General features: G+C 40.4%; 1 protein-coding gene across 3 annotated transcripts in view; it reads left to right on the top strand.

Annotated features, from left to right (window-relative positions):
• The window catches only part of USP6NL (USP6 N-terminal like), a 156,469-nt gene extending 141,190 nt beyond the window's left edge, over positions 1-15,279 (top strand). For all 3 annotated transcript variants that reach the window (XM_008002254.3, XM_073018719.1, XM_008002253.3), the window contains one exon: positions 11,773-15,279. In XM_008002254.3, the coding sequence (XP_008000445.1) occupies positions 11,773-13,181 (1,409 nt within the window). In that variant the 3' untranslated portion in view covers positions 13,182-15,279. The remainder of the gene's footprint in view (positions 1-11,772) is intronic.
• The last annotated feature ends 3,913 nt before the right edge of the window (positions 15,280-19,192 follow it).

The following is a 19,192-nucleotide window of genomic DNA, read 5'->3' as shown; positions in this document are numbered from 1 at the left end:
TCCTGGCCGGCGCCTGGCCGCTCACCGCTCTAACGAGCCTGCGCTTTCACTTTGCATTGGAATACTTCGCATTTTTTGTAATACTTTGCATAATTTTTGCAGTACTTTGCATAATTTGCAATACTTTGCATTGGAATGCTTTGCACTTTGCATTGGAATACGCTCCTCCTCCAAGAATGCCCCTGACCATTCCTCAAATGCCTCTGTCCTCATCCATTCTGCTGAGTGTCATGACTTGGTTTAAGCATCGCCTGAAGCCTTCTCAGCGGGTCCCCAGCCTCCCCAAATCCACAGAAGCTGATCACCTTCTCCTGTTTTGTGCCTGGCCCGTCTACTACACATGCTTTCTGGTCTATCCACTACACATGCTTTTGTCCTCACACTTTCAGTGCCTCTGTCAGACGTGTCTCTGTTAGACAGAAAGTTCCCTGGGACAGTGACCGGCTCCTGCCTCACCAGCACCTGATAACACTGTGTGGCTGTAGCTGTGGCTGTATTAGGTACTTCTGTTGAATAAATGAAATCCTAAGGTATTTTTTAGATAATAAACTGTCTACAAAAGGTTAGCATGAGGCAGTTTTTTGGGCGTAGGAAACCATTCTCTAGCTTGACTGCATGCACCTAGAAGCGAAGCAGTTTTATTGGACGCCAGTTTAGAAATTGCCCCACTTTTTGAGGACTGGAGTGGGTTTTCACTTTTATTTATTCATATAATGTAAAATGATATTACACTTAAACGTTTTTACATGTGTGTAAAAGTTGAAACTCTAGGAAACAAAGCGTAGGTTTTTAAAGTTACTTAACAGAGACCTCTTGCATTTGTGTGGCATTAAACAGGTTTATAGTGAGAGATGTGTGTTTACATAATAGGCTCTTTTTCCTTTACCTTTCAGGTTTAATCTGCTGGGAAAAAAAAGTCAAGCCTAGGAACCTAACTATAAAAATTTTTTGAACTTAAAAAAAAATTACAGCCATAATTTAGAAAGCAAATTCTGTTTCTTTTCATCACGTTATTGAAAGCTACAAGTGTTTGAATTGTATATTTTGGATAATATTACATTAAACAGAAATAATGTCATTTGATTTTTCAGGTAATATATTTGAAGTCCACAATATTTAAAAATACAATTGGACTTACTGTTTGATCTGGAAGGGGATAACTTTCCTAGAATAATAGAATTATTTTCCTGAGAGTGACCGCCCCGCCCACCGATTCTTCCCGAAAACTGTTAGAACAGTCAGAGTATGTGTATTCTGCTATTGAAAGCGTAGAGGTAGACTGCTGGTCACAGAGCGAGCACTTAAAGCGCTTTGCTGCAATGATGAGCCTCTTATTGAGTGCGAAAACCTGCTAACGCCTCGGAGGCTGTTGATGGGTGAGGCTTGTAGTTGAGTGTGGTGTCCACTGGGGGGTGACAGAGACCGGCGTAATAATCAAGCAGGGACAAGCCTGAAGGGCCTGAGAGGGACTCTCCCTTACTTTTTAGGGACTGTTAGAATATTCTTTTGTTGGCTTCTTTAAAAAAAAAAAAAAAAAGTTACTTAAGAAAATAATAAACATTTTTGCCTTTTTCTAAAATGTGTCAAGTTACATTCCTTTTTGTTGGAGCAGATTATTCTAATTGTTAGCACTGCCATAAAAATACCACTTAGGCAAACACCAGTGAGAAATATCAATAACGTGGTATTTTCACAAAAGTATCCCCTACTGTATCTGTTAGGAGTTGTGGTGCCTCCTTACCCTTTAAGAAGTAGGGCAGTAAGTCTTTATTCCAGTTCCTGTGTGTGTGTGTGTTTTTGTTTGTTTTTTTGAGATGGAGTCTTGCTCTGTCGCCCAGGCTGGAGTACAGTGGCGCGATCTCGGCTCACTGCAAGCTCTGCCTCCCGGGTTCACGCCATTCTCCTGCCTCAGCCTCCCAAGTAGCTGGGACTACAGGTGCCCGCCACCACGCCCGGCTGATTTTTTGTATTTTTAGTAGAGACGGGGTTTCACCATGTTAGCCAGGATGGTCTCGATCTCCTGACCTTGTAATCCACCCGCCTTGGCCTCCCAAAGTGCTGGGATTACAGGCATGAGCCACCACGCCTGGCCTCCAATTCCTGTGTTTTTAGGGAGAAGAAAGGGAAAATGAAATTTTAGGCACGAGGCTATAGTGGAGTGGGCAAAAACATGATTCTATCTATTGAAAAGAAGCCCAGAATGCAAGCACGGATAATAAATATGAATGTTTATTGCCTATATATAGCTTTCTGTTTTGACATCAATTATGCTTGAATCTTTTAGTTACAGTTAGTTGCTTAGGGGTGAAAGGAGATATTTAAACCAAACAACGACAAGTAAAGCAGTGTTTGTGTGGTGGGGCTGGGGTGGTAGTTCAAGCAGGCTGAGATAGCTCTGAAAATAGATCACACCAAAATGTAGGATGCTTTATTTGGACGTACTTCTGTGAAGAAGAGTAGAGAATACTAATTGGCATATAAAAATGTTACTGGTGATGGCATTCGTCCTTCTTACAGGGTCTACATGATGTGTTTTCAGTTCAGTGGAGGTTGAATAATTAATCACTAGAAAGGAACCACCTTTTTAATGAAGTCAAGGAGATTTTCCTCTTCATCATGGTAGAGGTCAGATCCTGGCATGGCGTCCTTGGGTTCCGTATTGCTGGTGGAGCTGACGCCTCTGTCCCTACAGAGGTTGTGAAAAGCCAGTGAGTCCCCGTGGGCCTGCCATGAAGTTCCCTGTGGCTGCCTCCATCCTCCACCTTCTCCATCCTCACACCCTCTGCACTCCTGGCTGCTTCTCTGGTCCTCTCCATTACTAGCTTTCTGTGACCTCCCCGCCACCTCTTCCTTCTTCCCCACCTCTCCTTTGCTTTCTCCGCCCCTTCTCGCTGCTTCTCCTCATGAGAGGCACAGCGTTATCGCCTCCGCAGTGCTGCCCCAGGGGCCTGAGGGCCTCCCTGGAAATGTAAGCTGTATATACACTGCTCATTGTGGAATTTCTGAGACTATTACACTATTCAGAGGTTAGGCAGCTGTGGGAGAAATGCGTAGATGGCATAATTGCAGCGTTATCATTAGCAAATGTTCATGGGAGATGGACATTGGTGCAGGTATCATGAGCGTGCACGGGCTACACTTGTTAGTATTGAGCCTGCTCCCTGGCCATGGATCACTTTAGAAAGCAGGAGTGAGCTGGCACTGTTTAAAGTGAAGCAAACCCCAGCCCCGTCGTCTGGTCTGGGCACCTAGGAATACCCTTCACCCACTGTGCGGGGCCTCCAGCCTCACTTCCTTTATTGTCTTTAAAATGTGGAGGAATGGGGTTTTCAGCACCTGTATTTGAAAGGCTTTCTTATATCCCTGTCTACTGCCTTTGCATCCTTATTGAAAATCTCGGCAGAGCAAAGAGGCCATAACCTCTAAATGTTTTTATACAGTTGAGGTATTTGCCATATTCCTCTTAAACAGTAGTTCCTAAAGAGAGGTTATCATTTAGGAATTGATTAGAGGCAGTGTTATTTTGTCTGTACTGGATTTTTTTTTTCCCCAAACCCTGCTACATCTAGTTTCTTAGCCATGTGGATCTTGGATATTTATAACCCTCAGGTTTCTGCCTGTGTATACGGATGGTGTGTCATTACTCTAACTCACGAATATTTGAATGAACGAACATTTGTCAACACCTTCCTTGTGATTGTATTATGATTTTAGATACTATGGGAAGGAATACAAAAGAAGTAAGATTATAGTCTACTGGGGAAGGGAAAATATGTTAGGGACTACCATGAAAGAACTTTAAGATGCTACTTTTTGGACGTTTCAGAACAGTCACAGATTTTTTTTCCCAGTGTGCATTTTGGCCTCTTGCCCATTCAGTAAATGGAACGTGTTAAACTTTTCCTTTAATTCTAGTATGATGCATAGATGTATGATATATAGACTATTAGGCACTCTTCCTTAGACAGGGACATTTCTGTGTTGACTGGAATATAAAGTAGAATTAATTATAAGGTAAATATTTTTCTTACTCCTTATATTAAACAATAAAATCTCCTATGTATGTAAGGCACATACCTTTGCATTTTGTTTTGTGCCTGAAGTTACCACCTCAGTCTTTCCATTGCTTCTCAGTTGGTTTCTTATTTCTCCTAAGAAACACATGCCTTATATTGGTAATTCTACATTTTACTATGTGTCCAGCTCAGTCTTTACTGATATGTGCCTCCTATGTGTCTAAAGGATTCCAGAATGAAAATCTGTGAATATCACAACATAGGAGTAGACCATGCCATGGCAACATTTTCCTCAAAGGTGTTCAGCTTTTTTCCCACATCTCCTCCCTTCCACTCCCACTCTATAGTTTGTTGTCTCCTGCACCACACTGGTATTTTATGAAACCGTCTTGCTGCTGTCCTTGACCTCTCTTCCCTACCCTGTCCTTGTAACACCAGCCAAGGGACTTCCTGTATTTAAATGAGAACTAGGGGAAGGATAGGACCACTCCTCTGAGCGAGGGATGTAGGCACTAGTCCAGTAATGTTTCACTTCCATGTTTTCAGTAAAAAGTAGGTTTTAGAATGAGAACATTTGAATAAATATTGATAGGAGGAACTTGAAGCCAAGTGTGGCCAAGCTGTGACTAAGAGACCCTGGAACATACCATTCGACTGAGCAAACTGTGATTGACAGTCATCTGGGAAAAGCTGTGGAGCCAAACAAGTGTTTGAAGGACAGCAATAAGAAACATATAGTTCCACTTTTTACAGAGGATAAAAGTTGAATAATGTAAATCATAGACAAATAAACATGATGTCTGTCTGAGGCAAGAATCAATAAATAGATTAATTAAAAATGGAGTTTTGAGTACTCAGAAAGCAAAGAAGGTGATCACTAATCTGACTCCATCAAGCAATGCCATACTTGATTAATCTGACTTTGTTTTTGGTAAGATTGCTCATTTAATGAATTGGAAGAATGCTTCAACCTAGTATATATAGGTAAAAGTAAAGTGTTTGGCAAAGTCTTAAAATACTTTTTTGGATAAGCTAAAAATATTTCTTACAAGTCATACAGCAAAACTGCAGATTAATATCATCCTACATGTAGAACAGTATTCTGTGCTTTTAAACTTTATACTTCTCTGTTACTCAGATTAATACTCAGCAGAAAAAATATGTAGTACTTAAGGAAAAATAATAATTCAGTCTATGAGCATTTAAAAACTGTATTAACCCCTACTAGTGTTTATTTTTTTAGTCATTTTTGTAGACATATATATTGATTTATGTCTGTATGTCATTCATAGTACATGAGATTATACTACACATATTGTTTATAACTTTCTTTTTAACTAGTTAATGTTAAAAATACATTAATATGGCAGTAGGCTGCTATAAGTTTATATTCTATACCTTATTTCACCATATTTTTGTTTAATAATTGTTACTGAATTTCACAAATCCTCTATGTTGAGGATGTAAGTTTTCTAAAAGAATGCAGTTTTGAACATCCTTATAGCAAACATTTTGCATATCCCTTAATTATCTTAGGATAAATTCTCAGAGGTGGAATTCCTAGATCAAAAATATTCAATATGTCAAATTGGAGAATTTGTTTCTCCAAGCCCACAGTAGTGAGATATACCAATTTAGAAGTATTTTAATTTGCATTTTTCTGATTACTTGTGATATATTTACCTGCTCTTTTCTTCTTTGAGTTTCCTATTCATATTCTTTATTTAATTTTCTATATAGGGCATTCTCCATTTCCTTTGAGAGTTCTTTACCTTTTAGAGAAGTTAGGGTGCTCCATTTTTGTTCTTACTCTGAGTGTTCAGTACTTGTTACCAGTCACTTGGATGAAAGCATTGGTAGCATGGTGTTCAGATTTGTGGATGGCATCACATGGGGAGGTGTAATTAATGTAAAATTCCAGGGAGATCCCAGATTGAAATGATGAGTTTAAATAAGATAAACTGAGATAGGAATCAATATAAAGCACTTTGAACCTGTCTAAAAACAGCTACCCTCATGAGGTGCATAATGAACTTTCAGTCAGTCAACAGTGGACTACATACAGGATGCTGGCCCTATGAGATGAAAATACCGTATTTTCACTGTCCTGTTTCTATCTTTAGATACATAAATACCTACCATTGTGTTCCAGTGACCCTGCAGTATCGAGTACAGTAACATGTTATGTGTGTTTGTAGCTGAGGAGGAGTACTAGGCTGTATCATAGAGCCTCGGTGTGCAGTAGGCTGTGCCATCTAGGTTTGTATAAATGCACTCTTGTTGCAGGAAGTCAGGGACCTTGAATGGAGGGACTGACTGGAGCCACAGCAGAGGAACATAAATTGTGAAGATTTCATGGACATTTATCAGTTCCCAAATAATACTTTTATAATTTCTTAGGCCTGTCTTACTTCAATGTCTTAATCCTGTTATCTTTGTAAGCTGAGGATGTGTGTCACCTCAGGACCACTGTGATAATTGTGTTAACTGTACAAATTGATTGTAAAACACGTGTGTTTGAACAATATGAAATCAGTGCACCTTGAAAAAGAACAGAATAACAGCGATTTTTAGGGAACAAGGGAAGACAACCATAAGGTCTGCCTGCCTGTGGGGTGGGCAAAAAGAACCATATTTTTCTTCTTGCAGAGAGCCTATAAACAGATGTGCAAGTAGGGAAGATACCGCTAAATTCTTTTCCTAGCAAGGAATGTTAGTATTAATACTCTGGGAAAGGAATTCATTCCTGGGGGGAGGTCTATAAACGGCCGCTCTGGGAATGTCTGTCCTATATGGTTGAGATAAGGACTGAGATACGCCCTGGTCTCCTGCAGTACCCTCAGGCTTACTAGGATTGGGAAACTCCATCCTGGTAAATTTTTGGTCAGACCAGTTCTCTGCTCTTGAACCCTGTTTTCTGTTAAGATGTTTATCAAGACAATATGTGCACCGCTGAACATAGACCCTTATCAGAAGTTCTGCCTTTTGCCCTTTGTCCTATTTCCTCAGAAGCATGTGATCTTCGTTCTGCTTTTTGCCCTTTGAAGCATGTGATCTTTGTGACCTACTCCCTGTTTGTACATCCCCTCCTCTTTTGAAATCCTTAATAAAAACCTGCTGGTTTTGAGGCTCAGGTGGGCATCACGTCCTACCGATATGTGATGTCACCCCCGGTGACCCAGCTGCAAAATTCCTGTCTTTGTGCTCTTTCTCTTTATTTCTCAGCCGGCTGACACTTATGGAAAATAGAAAGAACCTATATCGAAATACTGGGGGCGGGTTCCCCCGCTACACTCTGATGTTCACATGATGATGAAATTGCCTGACAACTTATTTCTCAGAACATATGCCTGTCATTAAGTGATGCATGACTGTATAGAATAACAGTAGCTACCAGTTCCTAAGCATCTTCTATATGTCAGGAAATATGCTAGAGTTTTTTAATGTAGTGACTCTTATAGCAAATCTATAAAATAGATATTGCCGTTTTAATTTATAGATGAGAATTCTGAGACTCCCAAGTTCACACAGCTTATTGTGGCAGATTCAAATTCAGGTCACTTGTTCCTGTTGACCCTGCTGTTTCCACTGTGCCTTGGAGACATACAACTTAACAACATTTGGGAAACATTGTTTCTAAAGGAAGGGCAGTACAGTGTGACTGCGACAGCTATACACTTTCCACTACAGTGTTCAGGATAAGGGGAGTAATCAGCCATCTTAGTTCAAACCTAGAATATGGCTTCAATTCTGGGTTACCACACTTAAAAGGGGTACTATTGTACTTGATTATCATCAATAAATAGCAATAGCTGAGTGTCTAGGGAAAACCCAAACGTGGGTTTGGAAGTCAAACCCACGTTAACCATTCTCAGGAATAAATTGGTTACCACAAGACATGGAAAACTACATACAGAAATCTGCAAAGTATTGGAACTCTAAATTCTCCTATGGGGTTGTTACTGCCTGTGTCTACCTTCCACATTTGCTTTGCCCAGTTGTTTTTTTTGATGGGGTTGTATAAAAAGCGTTTTATTACAATCGCTGTAATTTGTTTCATTACATTATTGACATTGAAATGTGCTAGGACCATGAAAGCAAATGATCACAAATAATGAAGTAGGTGAGTTTTTGCTAACAGAAAAAGGCAGTCCCTAAAATTTATTTAAAACAATCCAGTTTTGAGATTGGGGTTATAGAGCTACGGGTAGCTGCCCTTCGAAATGCCTCATGTCAGGTGAATTGAGTTTTCACTAATTGAGAATTCATGCAGACTGAAACATGGAAATCAGAATCTGGGCACCTGCAGGCAGCGCTGAGAGCAGCTTGGGTGCTTCCACTGCCAGCGCGATGTAGGGGAGAGCGCACGCAGGCGCAGGAGCAGCAGCAGACCAGCTGGGAATCTATTCCTTTTTTGGTTTTGTTTGTTTTTTAAATACTGCTATGGAGAATCTTAAAAGACATTTTAAATTATTTCACGTGAGCTAAAACGTTGGTGGCTCTCTGCAGGCTGCCAAAAGCCAGTGAGTGGTGGAGAAGCTTCCAGGGCCCAGTGTGACAGTCTCTGCAGTGAATCGTTTTGCCCCGTGACAGCGCATCTTCGGGCACGCATTCACCCTCTGGGCGTCACCCTTTCCCTTTTCTTCAATGGTCATGTTTGTCATCAGATTTCTTCTTACTAACCTGAGAAGGTTGTATTGATGCTTGGCTGATATTATCTGATGGAATATCAGCCAGCCACTGAATTAGCCAATCAGATTACTGTGTTCTGCCCGTAGGAAGTTGTCAGACAGTGGGGACTAGAGGACAGTTTATAAATTTAGTTTTTCTATTATCTATGTCTTGATATCTTATTGATAATTTGTGTTTGTTGGGATTATTTGCCTACAGGGAAGAAGGCATTCATATATTTGGGAGTAAATGGATGACTATTTGTAGAGCTGATAGGAAAAAACTGTTGGAGGATTCTGGATAGATTTTAACTTAATTTTTATTGCTGCTTTTTAACCTGATGTGCTGAATAACTACTTGGAGTATTCTTGACTTGCTAGTATTTAAAGTCTGCTTTCTCCGTTCCTGGCATTTCAAGTTTATTTCACATATACATTCATAAAGCAAAGAAAACTTTTCTGAATTACAAGCATTTTAAAGTTTGGGTTGTCAATGAAAATAATTGGTCCACATATTATAAAATATATTTCTTACCAAAAGGTTTAAGAACACCGTGGGTTCTGCCAGCTGTTCCAGAATAGGATCTGCCTGTGGCTGTCTCAGGCCAGGAGTTATGCTGTGCGCTGCTTGCTCTTTCACAGTTCACATCTAACCCATTGAGCAGGTGTGCAGACACTGCCTGAACAATTACCCAGGAAGCAACTTCTTCTCACTGCCTCCATGGTGGTATAGTGTAGGAGGAGGAGCAAAGGTGCTGGAATCAGCTCAGGGTTTGAATTCTGGACCTGTGACTTGCTAGTGGTGAGCCTTTGAGCAAGTTAGTTTCTGCCTCCATTTTCCATTAAAATATGGGAAAATTGTAAAGCCCTGCACTCTCTGCCTATCACAGGCCTTACAGGTACAGCTTTCTGAGCAGAGGCCAGCGCACAGTGAGTGCCTAGTGAGTATCAGCCATTAGTGTCATCATCATTCAGTATTACCACAATCGAAATCCCAGCCACCATTAAAGTGATCTAAGATTAACATGAGATCGTGTAATTCTTCTGCTGAAAAGCCTCTAGTATTTTATAGTTAACTTGGAATAAAATCCAAATTCCTCGCCGCATTCTTCAAGGCCCCATGTGTGCCTGCCTGTCCCCAACTCAAGGCCCATGCTCAGAGGGCCGCCTCCTTGCTGGCACTCTCCTGCTCTGCCCTGTCCAGCTCCCAATCATTTTAATTCCTTTTTCCTAGTTTAATTTTCTTCAGGGCACTTTGTATAACTAGAATATAGGCTCCAGAGGGACAGGGACATCACTTTTCTCATTCCATCCCTGTATTGCGGACAACCAGAACAGTGTCTGCTGCATAGTAGTTGCTTTACGTATTTGCTGAATGGATGAATGAGTTGAAACAAACTGTAATTGCCAATTCTAACACTTTTATTCTTTCATATGTATAAAATAAGGAGCTTGCATCAACATTGTCAAAGTAAAGTTCCATTGAAACCATCAAAAATTTCTCTGGCACTTCATGAAAACAGCACAGGGGAAGAGAAGAGTGAACTGAGAATGAAAACACTGGGTTTTCACTGGGTTCCTGCCACTGTGAGATCACTTGGCTTCTCCTAGACTCTGCTTTCCCTGTAGAAAACACAGGGAGGACTCGATGTCTCTGGAACCCTCGGGTCCTTCAGAGCTGCCCAGGAGAGGGAAGAGGAAAAGGGAGGAAAAGAGGTTTCATTGGGAGGAGCCCTGGTCCTACCCAACCCCGACTTTAACTACAGCAGCTTTGTGTATATTTTCTTTTCTATATGGGGGTTTCATATGAAATTTGGCTTAAAAAAAAAAGAGTCTGCTTTTTATTTAAAAACTACTGAATCAGAAGAGCACAAAAGTTGTTTTAGCTCAATTATTCTGATCCTGATAGCTTAATTATTTAAAGGATATTGTTTCTTCATAATTCTCTGTTCCCTCCTCTCACGCCAAAAAGATCACTGAATGTTTTTTGGAAATATCCTAAAGAAAATTATAATGTGCATAAGTGACAAAATTATCATCATCAAGACTGTAAGCTACGTGAAAAAAAAGACCACGTCTTATTCCTACCACTCAGCACAGTGCCTGACACTCCAACAGGCTTACTCAGTAAATATTTCTAGATGGGTGGATGGCTGGATATTTTAAAAGAGCAAAAATGCATTTTTAAATGACAGTACATTATTTTGTAAAAACAGGTGAAACACATGGAATTTTAAGTGAAGTCTGTTGTTTCTTCAAGATGATGTTTATTAGATACACATATTATAAAAGATAATTTTTAAACACTGTTTGTTAAATGGCCAATCTATTACACCTTCCTTTAATTCCTCGTGAATTTTCTGCTAATTATTTAAAATACAAAACTGATAGTATCCAATACGACTTTTTTTTAAAATTCCTTTTCTTTTTTGCATTTAAAGTAGGATTCTTTTAGAATGTTAGTTTTCAGATACAGAGTACTTTTTCTTTTGATCAGGAAATTGTACTGTGGGAGTATTTAATAATAATAATCTATTCGAGGACAACTTTGAGACCACAGTTAGTCATCAGTTGAGTTTTAAATTTTGCAGACCTGCTTGGCATTGATAGAAGTTGAACTGAGATTTCAAAACCATCATAGCTGAGGAAGGTTAAAGTGAAAGTAATATAGTATTGAGACACTGAACTACTCACCTGCCTGTTAGGAATAGAAATGAGAGTATCAGCTTTGCAGGCTTGAAAAAGCATTAACAACTTGTCAACAAAATATAAGAATCGTGTTATACAATTGTATGAAACTTATGCATAAAATTACAAAATATTCCCACCCACAATACATTTGGCCTAATGTGATTGTGAGTGTTGGTATGTTTTAGTATCAGTCTCTAAAAAACACCTCTCATCAGCTACCAACCTTCTGTGGTATAAACAGTGTGTGTGTGTGGTAGAAAGTGTGTGGTATGTCAGCGTGTATCTGCGCACAGATGAAAAGCATGACATTATTACTAATGGATTGCTTCTATTGGGTACTGTTTCCTCGTGTATCCTCGTATATTATCTTACTTAGCCTTTCTCTTTCTTTTTAGGTAAAGAGGATGAATATCCAAAGAAGCCCTTGGGACAGCTTCCGCCTGAACTTCAGTCTGGCGGTGTCCATCACCTGAGCAACGGACAGAGGAGCGTGGGCCGGCCGAGCCCGCAGGTCAGTGGCAGGAGGGAGAGCGCGGCGCCCCACAGGAGGCACGAGCACTCGCCGCACCCCCAGAGTAGGACCGGGACGCCCGAGAGAGCACAGCCGCCACGACGGAAATCGGTGGAAGAGGAGAGCAAAAAGCTTAAAGATGAGGTAGATTTTCAAAGAAAACTCCCATCGGGTCCACAGGACAGTTCCAGGCAATATAATCACGCAGCTGCCAACCAAAATAGCAACGCCACTTCAAACATCAGGAAGGAATTTGTGCCCAAATGGAATAAACCATCAGACGTCTCAGCTACGGAGAGAACTGCCAAATACACCATGGAAAGCAAAGGTCGAGCAGCGCACCCCACGCTCGCAGTCACCGCCCCAGGCCCTGCCGAGGTGCGGGTGGCAAACGCGCGGCCAAAGATGAAGGCCCTGGATGCTGAGGACGGGAAGCGGGGCTCCACGGCATCGCAGTACGACAACGTGCCGGGCCCGGAGCTGGACAGCGGTGCTTCCGTGGAGGAGGCACTGGAAAGGGCTTACTCCCAGAGCCCACGGCATGCCCTTTACCCTCCCAGCCCGAGAAAGCACGCTGAGCCAAGTTCTAGTCCATCAAAAGTATCCAGCAAGTTTACTTTTAAAGTACAGACTCCAAGTCATGCTCGATATCCGTCCCAGCTAGATGGGGAAGCCCGAGGGCTAGCTCATCCCCCCTCCTACAGCAATCCCCCCATTTACCACGGAAACTCACCCAAACACTTCCCTACTGCCAACAGCAGCTTTGCTTCTTCACAGTTTAGCCCTGGGACTCAACTGAATCCTTCCAGGAGACCTCATGGTTCTACTCTTTCCATCAGTGCTTCTCCGGAGAAATCTTACAGCCGCCCGAGTCCCCTTGTACTGCCGTCTAGTCGAATAGAAGTCCTCCCTGTTGACGTTGGTGCTAGGGGATATTCGGGCAATTCAGGGTCACCAAAGAATGGAAAATTGATCATTCCGCCAGTGGATTATTTGCCAGATAACAGAACATGGTCAGAAGTTACTTATACATACAGACCTGAGACGCAGGGACAATCATGGACCCGAGATGCTAGCCGTGACAATTTACCAAAATACTTAGCCTTTCAGCACGCAGCCTTTCAGGATCATGGCCTCCCTGCAGTTTCCGTAGATAGTCCCGTGCGGTATAAAACTTCACCGGCCGCAGAAGATGCCAGTCCATCTGGCTATCCATATTCAGGGCCCCCGCCTCCAGCCTACCACTACAGGAATCGGGACGGGCTTTCCGTGCAAGAGTCAGTGTTGCTGTGAGATTTGATGTGTACTTGCTAAAGACGAGAGAAACCCCATGAAACCAACATTGCTATGTTCATAATTGCCAAAGCAGTATTTATACTATTGTAAACAGCTCGCACATCTCTCCTGTCTGTGAGTAGTAAGAATACAGGGAAATGTCTTCAGCCCCACGTAGATGCTGCTTAAGATGAGCGTTTAAATTGCATCATCACTGACCTGTTAGAATTTAACCCGGAAACATAGCAATAGCATTTAGGGATGCACGCACAATGGTAATTTATTACTCAGTTCCGTTTATGTTTTTCTCCAAAACCTGAACATTTTTACTCTGTTGGCTCATTCTATTTTGACTAATGTTACAAAGTACTAAAAAAACTGTAGAATAGATATTTTTAACGCTATATATAGTGTATGTGTCTTTTAATGGATACAGGCATCTATTCATACACGTTTAAACACGGAGCTAAAGAAACATTTTTTTAAAAACTACTTTTAATCCAGATCCATGGAATAATATGTAATTCTTGTTTTCCTTGTCTTTTAGTCCAGTTTTTCTTTTTCCCTCTCATTTTTAACCTGGGTCCTAAACTGACTGAAGAGTTTGTCCTGACTTTATTAATTGCAATCTCACAGAATGCTCATCGTTCTCCTTCAGCTGTTGCCATTTTCTTTCAATCTGAAAATTAAAGACATTGGAGAGAAAGGCTAACCACTTAATGGTGCTTAAAAATCCGGGCAGTTAAAATAAGTTTACGGCCAAAGGTGCAGCAGTGCTTATCGTATCCATTTACTAAGAGATCAGTCTTAGTGCGTTTATGCCCTTTGTTCTGGTCTGACTCTTGGGAATCTCAGAGCAGGAGAAGTTGCAGCTGACTGATCCCTTAATGCTCACAGTACTCATGTGGGGCAGCCAAACTAACTGGATTAGCAGTGTGGTTACTTCTCACTTCTGCCCCGACTCATGTAGCTTCTCCCCATGAAAGTCCCAGGGTGGCCATTTACACAATCCATTTCTGACCTCTTTAGGGAATATAGTCGACGGATATTGCTGCACCTCATCAGGCCATTACATTGTCCATGTGAAAATTATAAAAATGATCCTACTTTTTCATAGGAGTCTAGGATTTTGATATTTTTAAAAAATATAGTGTGATTTCATGCTTTTGAAAAAATTTTTTTTCATTGAAACAAATTCAGGTTCCTGGCTTAAAAAGAAATTAGTGATGTCTTTAAAAAATATTCTGTTACACTACAATTACCAAAACACTGACAAAGATGTGGGTACTCCAAGAGGGTATGACTTCGTGTTTAATTGGGGAACTTGTTTTCAACATTGCTTATATTTGAATAGTAGAAAACCCGACATTGATGTTTCTTCCTGTTGCAAGGTGGGGCTTTAAGCTTTCAAGGTACAAAAGTATGTCTTTTAAAATGAAAGTAACATTTGTTTAGCTAGTGAATGTGACAATATTTTTTATGTATATAATGAGTCTAATGTAATTTTAATCAACTCGGTAATGATGTTATTAAATAGCAAAACAAATGCAGTGTATTAAAGCTAAACACTACATTGAAACACAAACAAAATTCTGATGAAATAACTGGGCTCTTGATTCAGATTAGGTGGAAGCTGAGAAATAAATGTATATAAATATGTAGCTGAGGATATTAATTCCCATTTTAAAACCATGATTCTGTGACTTGTAATAAACCAAGCTGTACAATTTAGTTTATAATAGCAGTATCTGAGCTGCTCAAAAATATATATATCAACAGTGGTAAATACTGTAGATTTATATATATATATATGCAAAAATATATATATATACACACAAGCACTATTTTCTTATGTCATTTATGACATTTTTTATCTGTATACTTTTTTGGATGTGATTGTTTTTTAACATGCTAAAAGTAATAAGTATATTTCGTTTTGTGTCTTTTATGTGCATTTTTTTCATACGGCAAAAATGGTGCACCCCCTGATGCTTTGAAGGCTAATTCTCTTCTAATTGAGTAGCTGTTGCCTAGTATTCACCTGTGTTACCTTGTATGTGTCACAGTTCTATGTTTAATGCTTTACTAATTTCCAGTAAGACTGTATTTAAAACTACATAACCTTTCCTTAATTTATTTAGTATGACATTATTAATAGCAATAAGGTAGCTATTATTCTAGACTTCCTCATCTCTGTTTTCTAAGTAGGAAAATGTAATTTGAAATTATCTTGCCACCATACAGTTTTACTTTTTCAAATTTATTTTTTAATAAGAGATAATGAAATAATGATAAAAGATAAAGAGATTGGTAAAGTATATTTATGAAAAACCCATTTAGTACAGATTTTCATAGTGGAAAGACTGATTTTACCCTGTAACTGCATGTACATTGTGTATTTTGCCATTAAGTCTTTCATTCATGGCAATTTTGCCTTAGAAAGTGCTTTGGCATAGTTTCTATTTTATACAATATTTAGTCTGAGAAGTTAAGCTAGACCTAAGATCTCAAAAGTTTTAAAACTTTCACGTTTTCATATGTTTGTTTATTAATAGGATTTTTTTAAAATGAACGTCTTTTTAAAACTGGGAGATGTGTATAAATTCAGGTATCATTATCAATAATAGACTGTTTCACTGAAAGAATGAAAAGAGGCAAGGGACAGTGGTTCACGCCTGTAATCCCAGCACTCTGGGAGGCCGAGGCGGGCGGATCAGGCGGGCGGATCACCTGAGGTCAGGAAATCGAGACCATCCTGGCCAACATGATGAAACCCCGTCTCTACTAAAAATACACAAATGAGTTGGGTGTAGTGGCATGTGCCTGTAATCCCAGCTACTTGGGAGGCTGAGGCAGGAGAATCACTTGAACCAGGGAGTCAGAGGTTGCAGTGAGCCGACATCATGCCACTGCACTCCAGCCTGGCAACAGAACAAGACTCCATCTCAAAAAAGTGAAAAGAGATTCAACCAAGAGGACATCTCTGGAGAAGCAAAACAGATGTTTATAGGACGCGATTGTTTCAACTTTGTTTTTCCATTGTAAGAAGATTCCAGTACTAAATGTCGCCATACTCCGTGGTACTTTTCAAGTAGACTTTCATAGTTGCAGTCACTTCAAGTCTCTGCCTTGGGTGCCCTTAGGATGCAAGCACAAGAACAGACACCTGGTCAGCAAAACCCCTTTCTCTTCACTGTCATGATGCGAGAAAAGCATGCCATGTCTACCAGCAGGGATCTCTTCGCAGAGGACCTACACTTCATCTTCTGGATTGAAGATTATTCTTGATTATGTTTTGGAATCAGTCCTTTATCTTAGTATGCACTTGATTGTGAGTTTTAAGATTATGTTTTTAGGATTTCTTTTATTTTTTGTCTTTTATTTTAAATTGTTCTTTAATGGATTTTAAATGTCTGTATCTAACGTGGGTATTAATGCTTATTGGCCAAGTGGATTTTAAGAAGTGAAACTTTTTTTTGAGATGGAATTTTGCTCTGTCGTCCAGACTGGAGCACAGTGGCTACATCTCAGCTCGCTGCAACCTCTGCCTCCCAAGTTCAAGCGATTCTCCTGTCTCAGCCTCCCAGGTAGCTGGGATTAAAGGTGCCCACCATCACACCTGGCTTTTTTTTTTTTTTTTTTTTTGTATTTTTAGTAGAGACAGGGTTTCACTGTGTCGACTAGGCTGGTCTCAAACTCCTGACCTCAAGTGATCCACCTGCCTTGGCCTCCCAAAGTGCTGGGATTACAGGTGTGAGCCACTGTGCCCAGCCCTAACATTACTTTTAAGATGACCCAAAGTCATGAGAATAGGAAAAAGCAATCTGATTAACATTTATGCATTTTATTTTCAGAAGGACTTTCAGTTATCCATAAATCTAAGCATAACTGCTACCATTTATGCATGAGAAAATGACAGGAACTAATATAAAGAGCAGATCTTGACCCTTGCTGGGTCTTCAGAATAACTATAATTCTTTAGAATTATTGAGTGAACTTTAAAAAAATTTGTCTGCATAGGTTACATCCCAGACCACTTAAATCAGAATATCTTGGATGGAATCCAGACATCAGATTATTGTATTTTCCCCCATAATTTAAAGTTTAGTCATTAAGCTCTTAAATCCTCCTAAAGTTGATTGTCTTATATTCCCACTATGAGATACCTAAAAGATTCTTAACAGACCAAGAGTTTCAGAGGTTAGAAACTCGAATGTTGGGCAAGTTAGGAAAAATTCCACCAGCAAAATTAACATTACCAGCCATCTCTGCAAATGCTCATGAATTGCTGACAGTTATGGCATCAAACGGAAGATGGCAGGCCCTGTCCTTCCACTCAGGTGCTGCTTACAATGGTCCTCAATAGAGGGAGAGCCTCCCTAAGGTTTCCATGTTCCTAGACAAAGTCCTAAGCTGTTTGGAAGTCTGTGAGCATTTTCAGTATATGAGGAACTGAGAAAGTGCTGCCTGTCTGGTCCTTCATTTGGCCAGCCAATATTCTGTCGAGCACCTGCATTGTGCTAGGTTCATGCTTCCAGATGTGAGATGTGTGTTCTAATCTGACAATGTGTTTTGTAATCTGTCTCTCAATCAGTGTTGGAGATATGCACAGGCTATTATAGGCATATTATAGACATATATAAAGGCCAAATAGTGATCCCAGCCCAAGAGGTTCAGGGAAGTCTTATGAAGGATTTGCCTCAGCTGAGCGTGACAGGACAGGCATGTGGAAGGACAAGAGGGAGAGAGAGCAGGGCATTCTGCAGAGGGGAGCAAGAGCAGCTGCATGGGATATGTGAGGAGATCCGCCACTGGGATGTGTATGTGGGGTAGGCATGGGGGTGGAGGGGGTTAGGGGGTCCACAGAGACACGATGGTGGAGGCAGTTTTGGGTGCAATTGAACTTGATCGTGTAGTTGGTTTTGGCCTGGTGTGGTCTGTCCGTGCTGTGGAAGTGAAATGTGAGGGAACAACCCTGGGGGCAGTGAGGGAGATGGGACAAACCTTTCATCTAAAAGGTGGTACAGAGCTTAAGGCCAGGGAAAAAGGTAAGAAGAAAAGGTGATTGAGAACTAATTACCGAGGGAAACTAGCAAGACCTAACTGGGTGAGTGTAATCCGAATGATCATAATGAGACAACAGCTAACACTGAATGCTTGCTGTGTGTTTGGCAGTCTACTAGACATTTTACTGGTATTAACCGATTTAATCCTCACAATAACGATGAAGTATGTACTACTGTAATTGCCAGTTTACAGACGAAAACTAAGGCACAAAGTTTAACTTGCCCCAAGCGACACAGTGGATAAGTAAAAGGGTGAGGATTGTACCTCCCTCTCTCCCCTAACAGTTTTAAGGAGATATAATTTACCTGCCACAAAATTTACCCATTTTAGGTTTATACTTAGATGATTTTTTAGTAAGTTTATAGAGGTGTGCAACTATCACAACCAATGTTAGAACAACTCAAAAGAAAGTCTTTTCCCTGTTTGCAATTAAGCCCCATTTCCATTTCCATACAGCAACTTTCTGTCTTTCAGGTTTGCTGTTTCTGAACATTTCCTGTACATGGAATCAGACGTGGTCTTCTGTGTCTGGCTTCTTTCACTCAGTAATGTTTCTGTCGTGGCATCTACAGTAATTGCTTTCATCTCTTGCTGAATCCTATTCCATTGTGTGGCTGTGTCAGATTGTTCATTCATCAGTTGATAGACAGGTAGATTGTTTTCATGCTGCTGTGACCATTTGTGTACAAGTCTTTGTGCAGACATATGTTTAACTTTTTAGGAAATTGCCAAACTGTTATCCAAAGAAGCTGCACCATTTTACATTTGCACCAGCAATGTAGGAGGGTTCCGATATCTCCACATCCTCACCAACACTTGTGATTATGTGTCTTTTTAAATGATAGCCATCCTAGTGGATGTGAAATGGTAACTCATTGTGGCTTTGATTTACATTTCCTTGATAGCTAATGATGTTGAGCATTTTTCATGTGCTTATGGGCCATTTATATATCGTCTTTGGT

Source organism: Chlorocebus sabaeus, chromosome 9, assembly GCF_047675955.1.
Source record: "Chlorocebus sabaeus isolate Y175 chromosome 9, mChlSab1.0.hap1, whole genome shotgun sequence".
NCBI lineage: Eukaryota > Metazoa > Chordata > Mammalia > Primates > Cercopithecidae > Chlorocebus > Chlorocebus sabaeus.
Note: the sequence above shows the minus strand (reverse complement) of the source record. Positions and strands in the feature narration are given on the sequence as shown.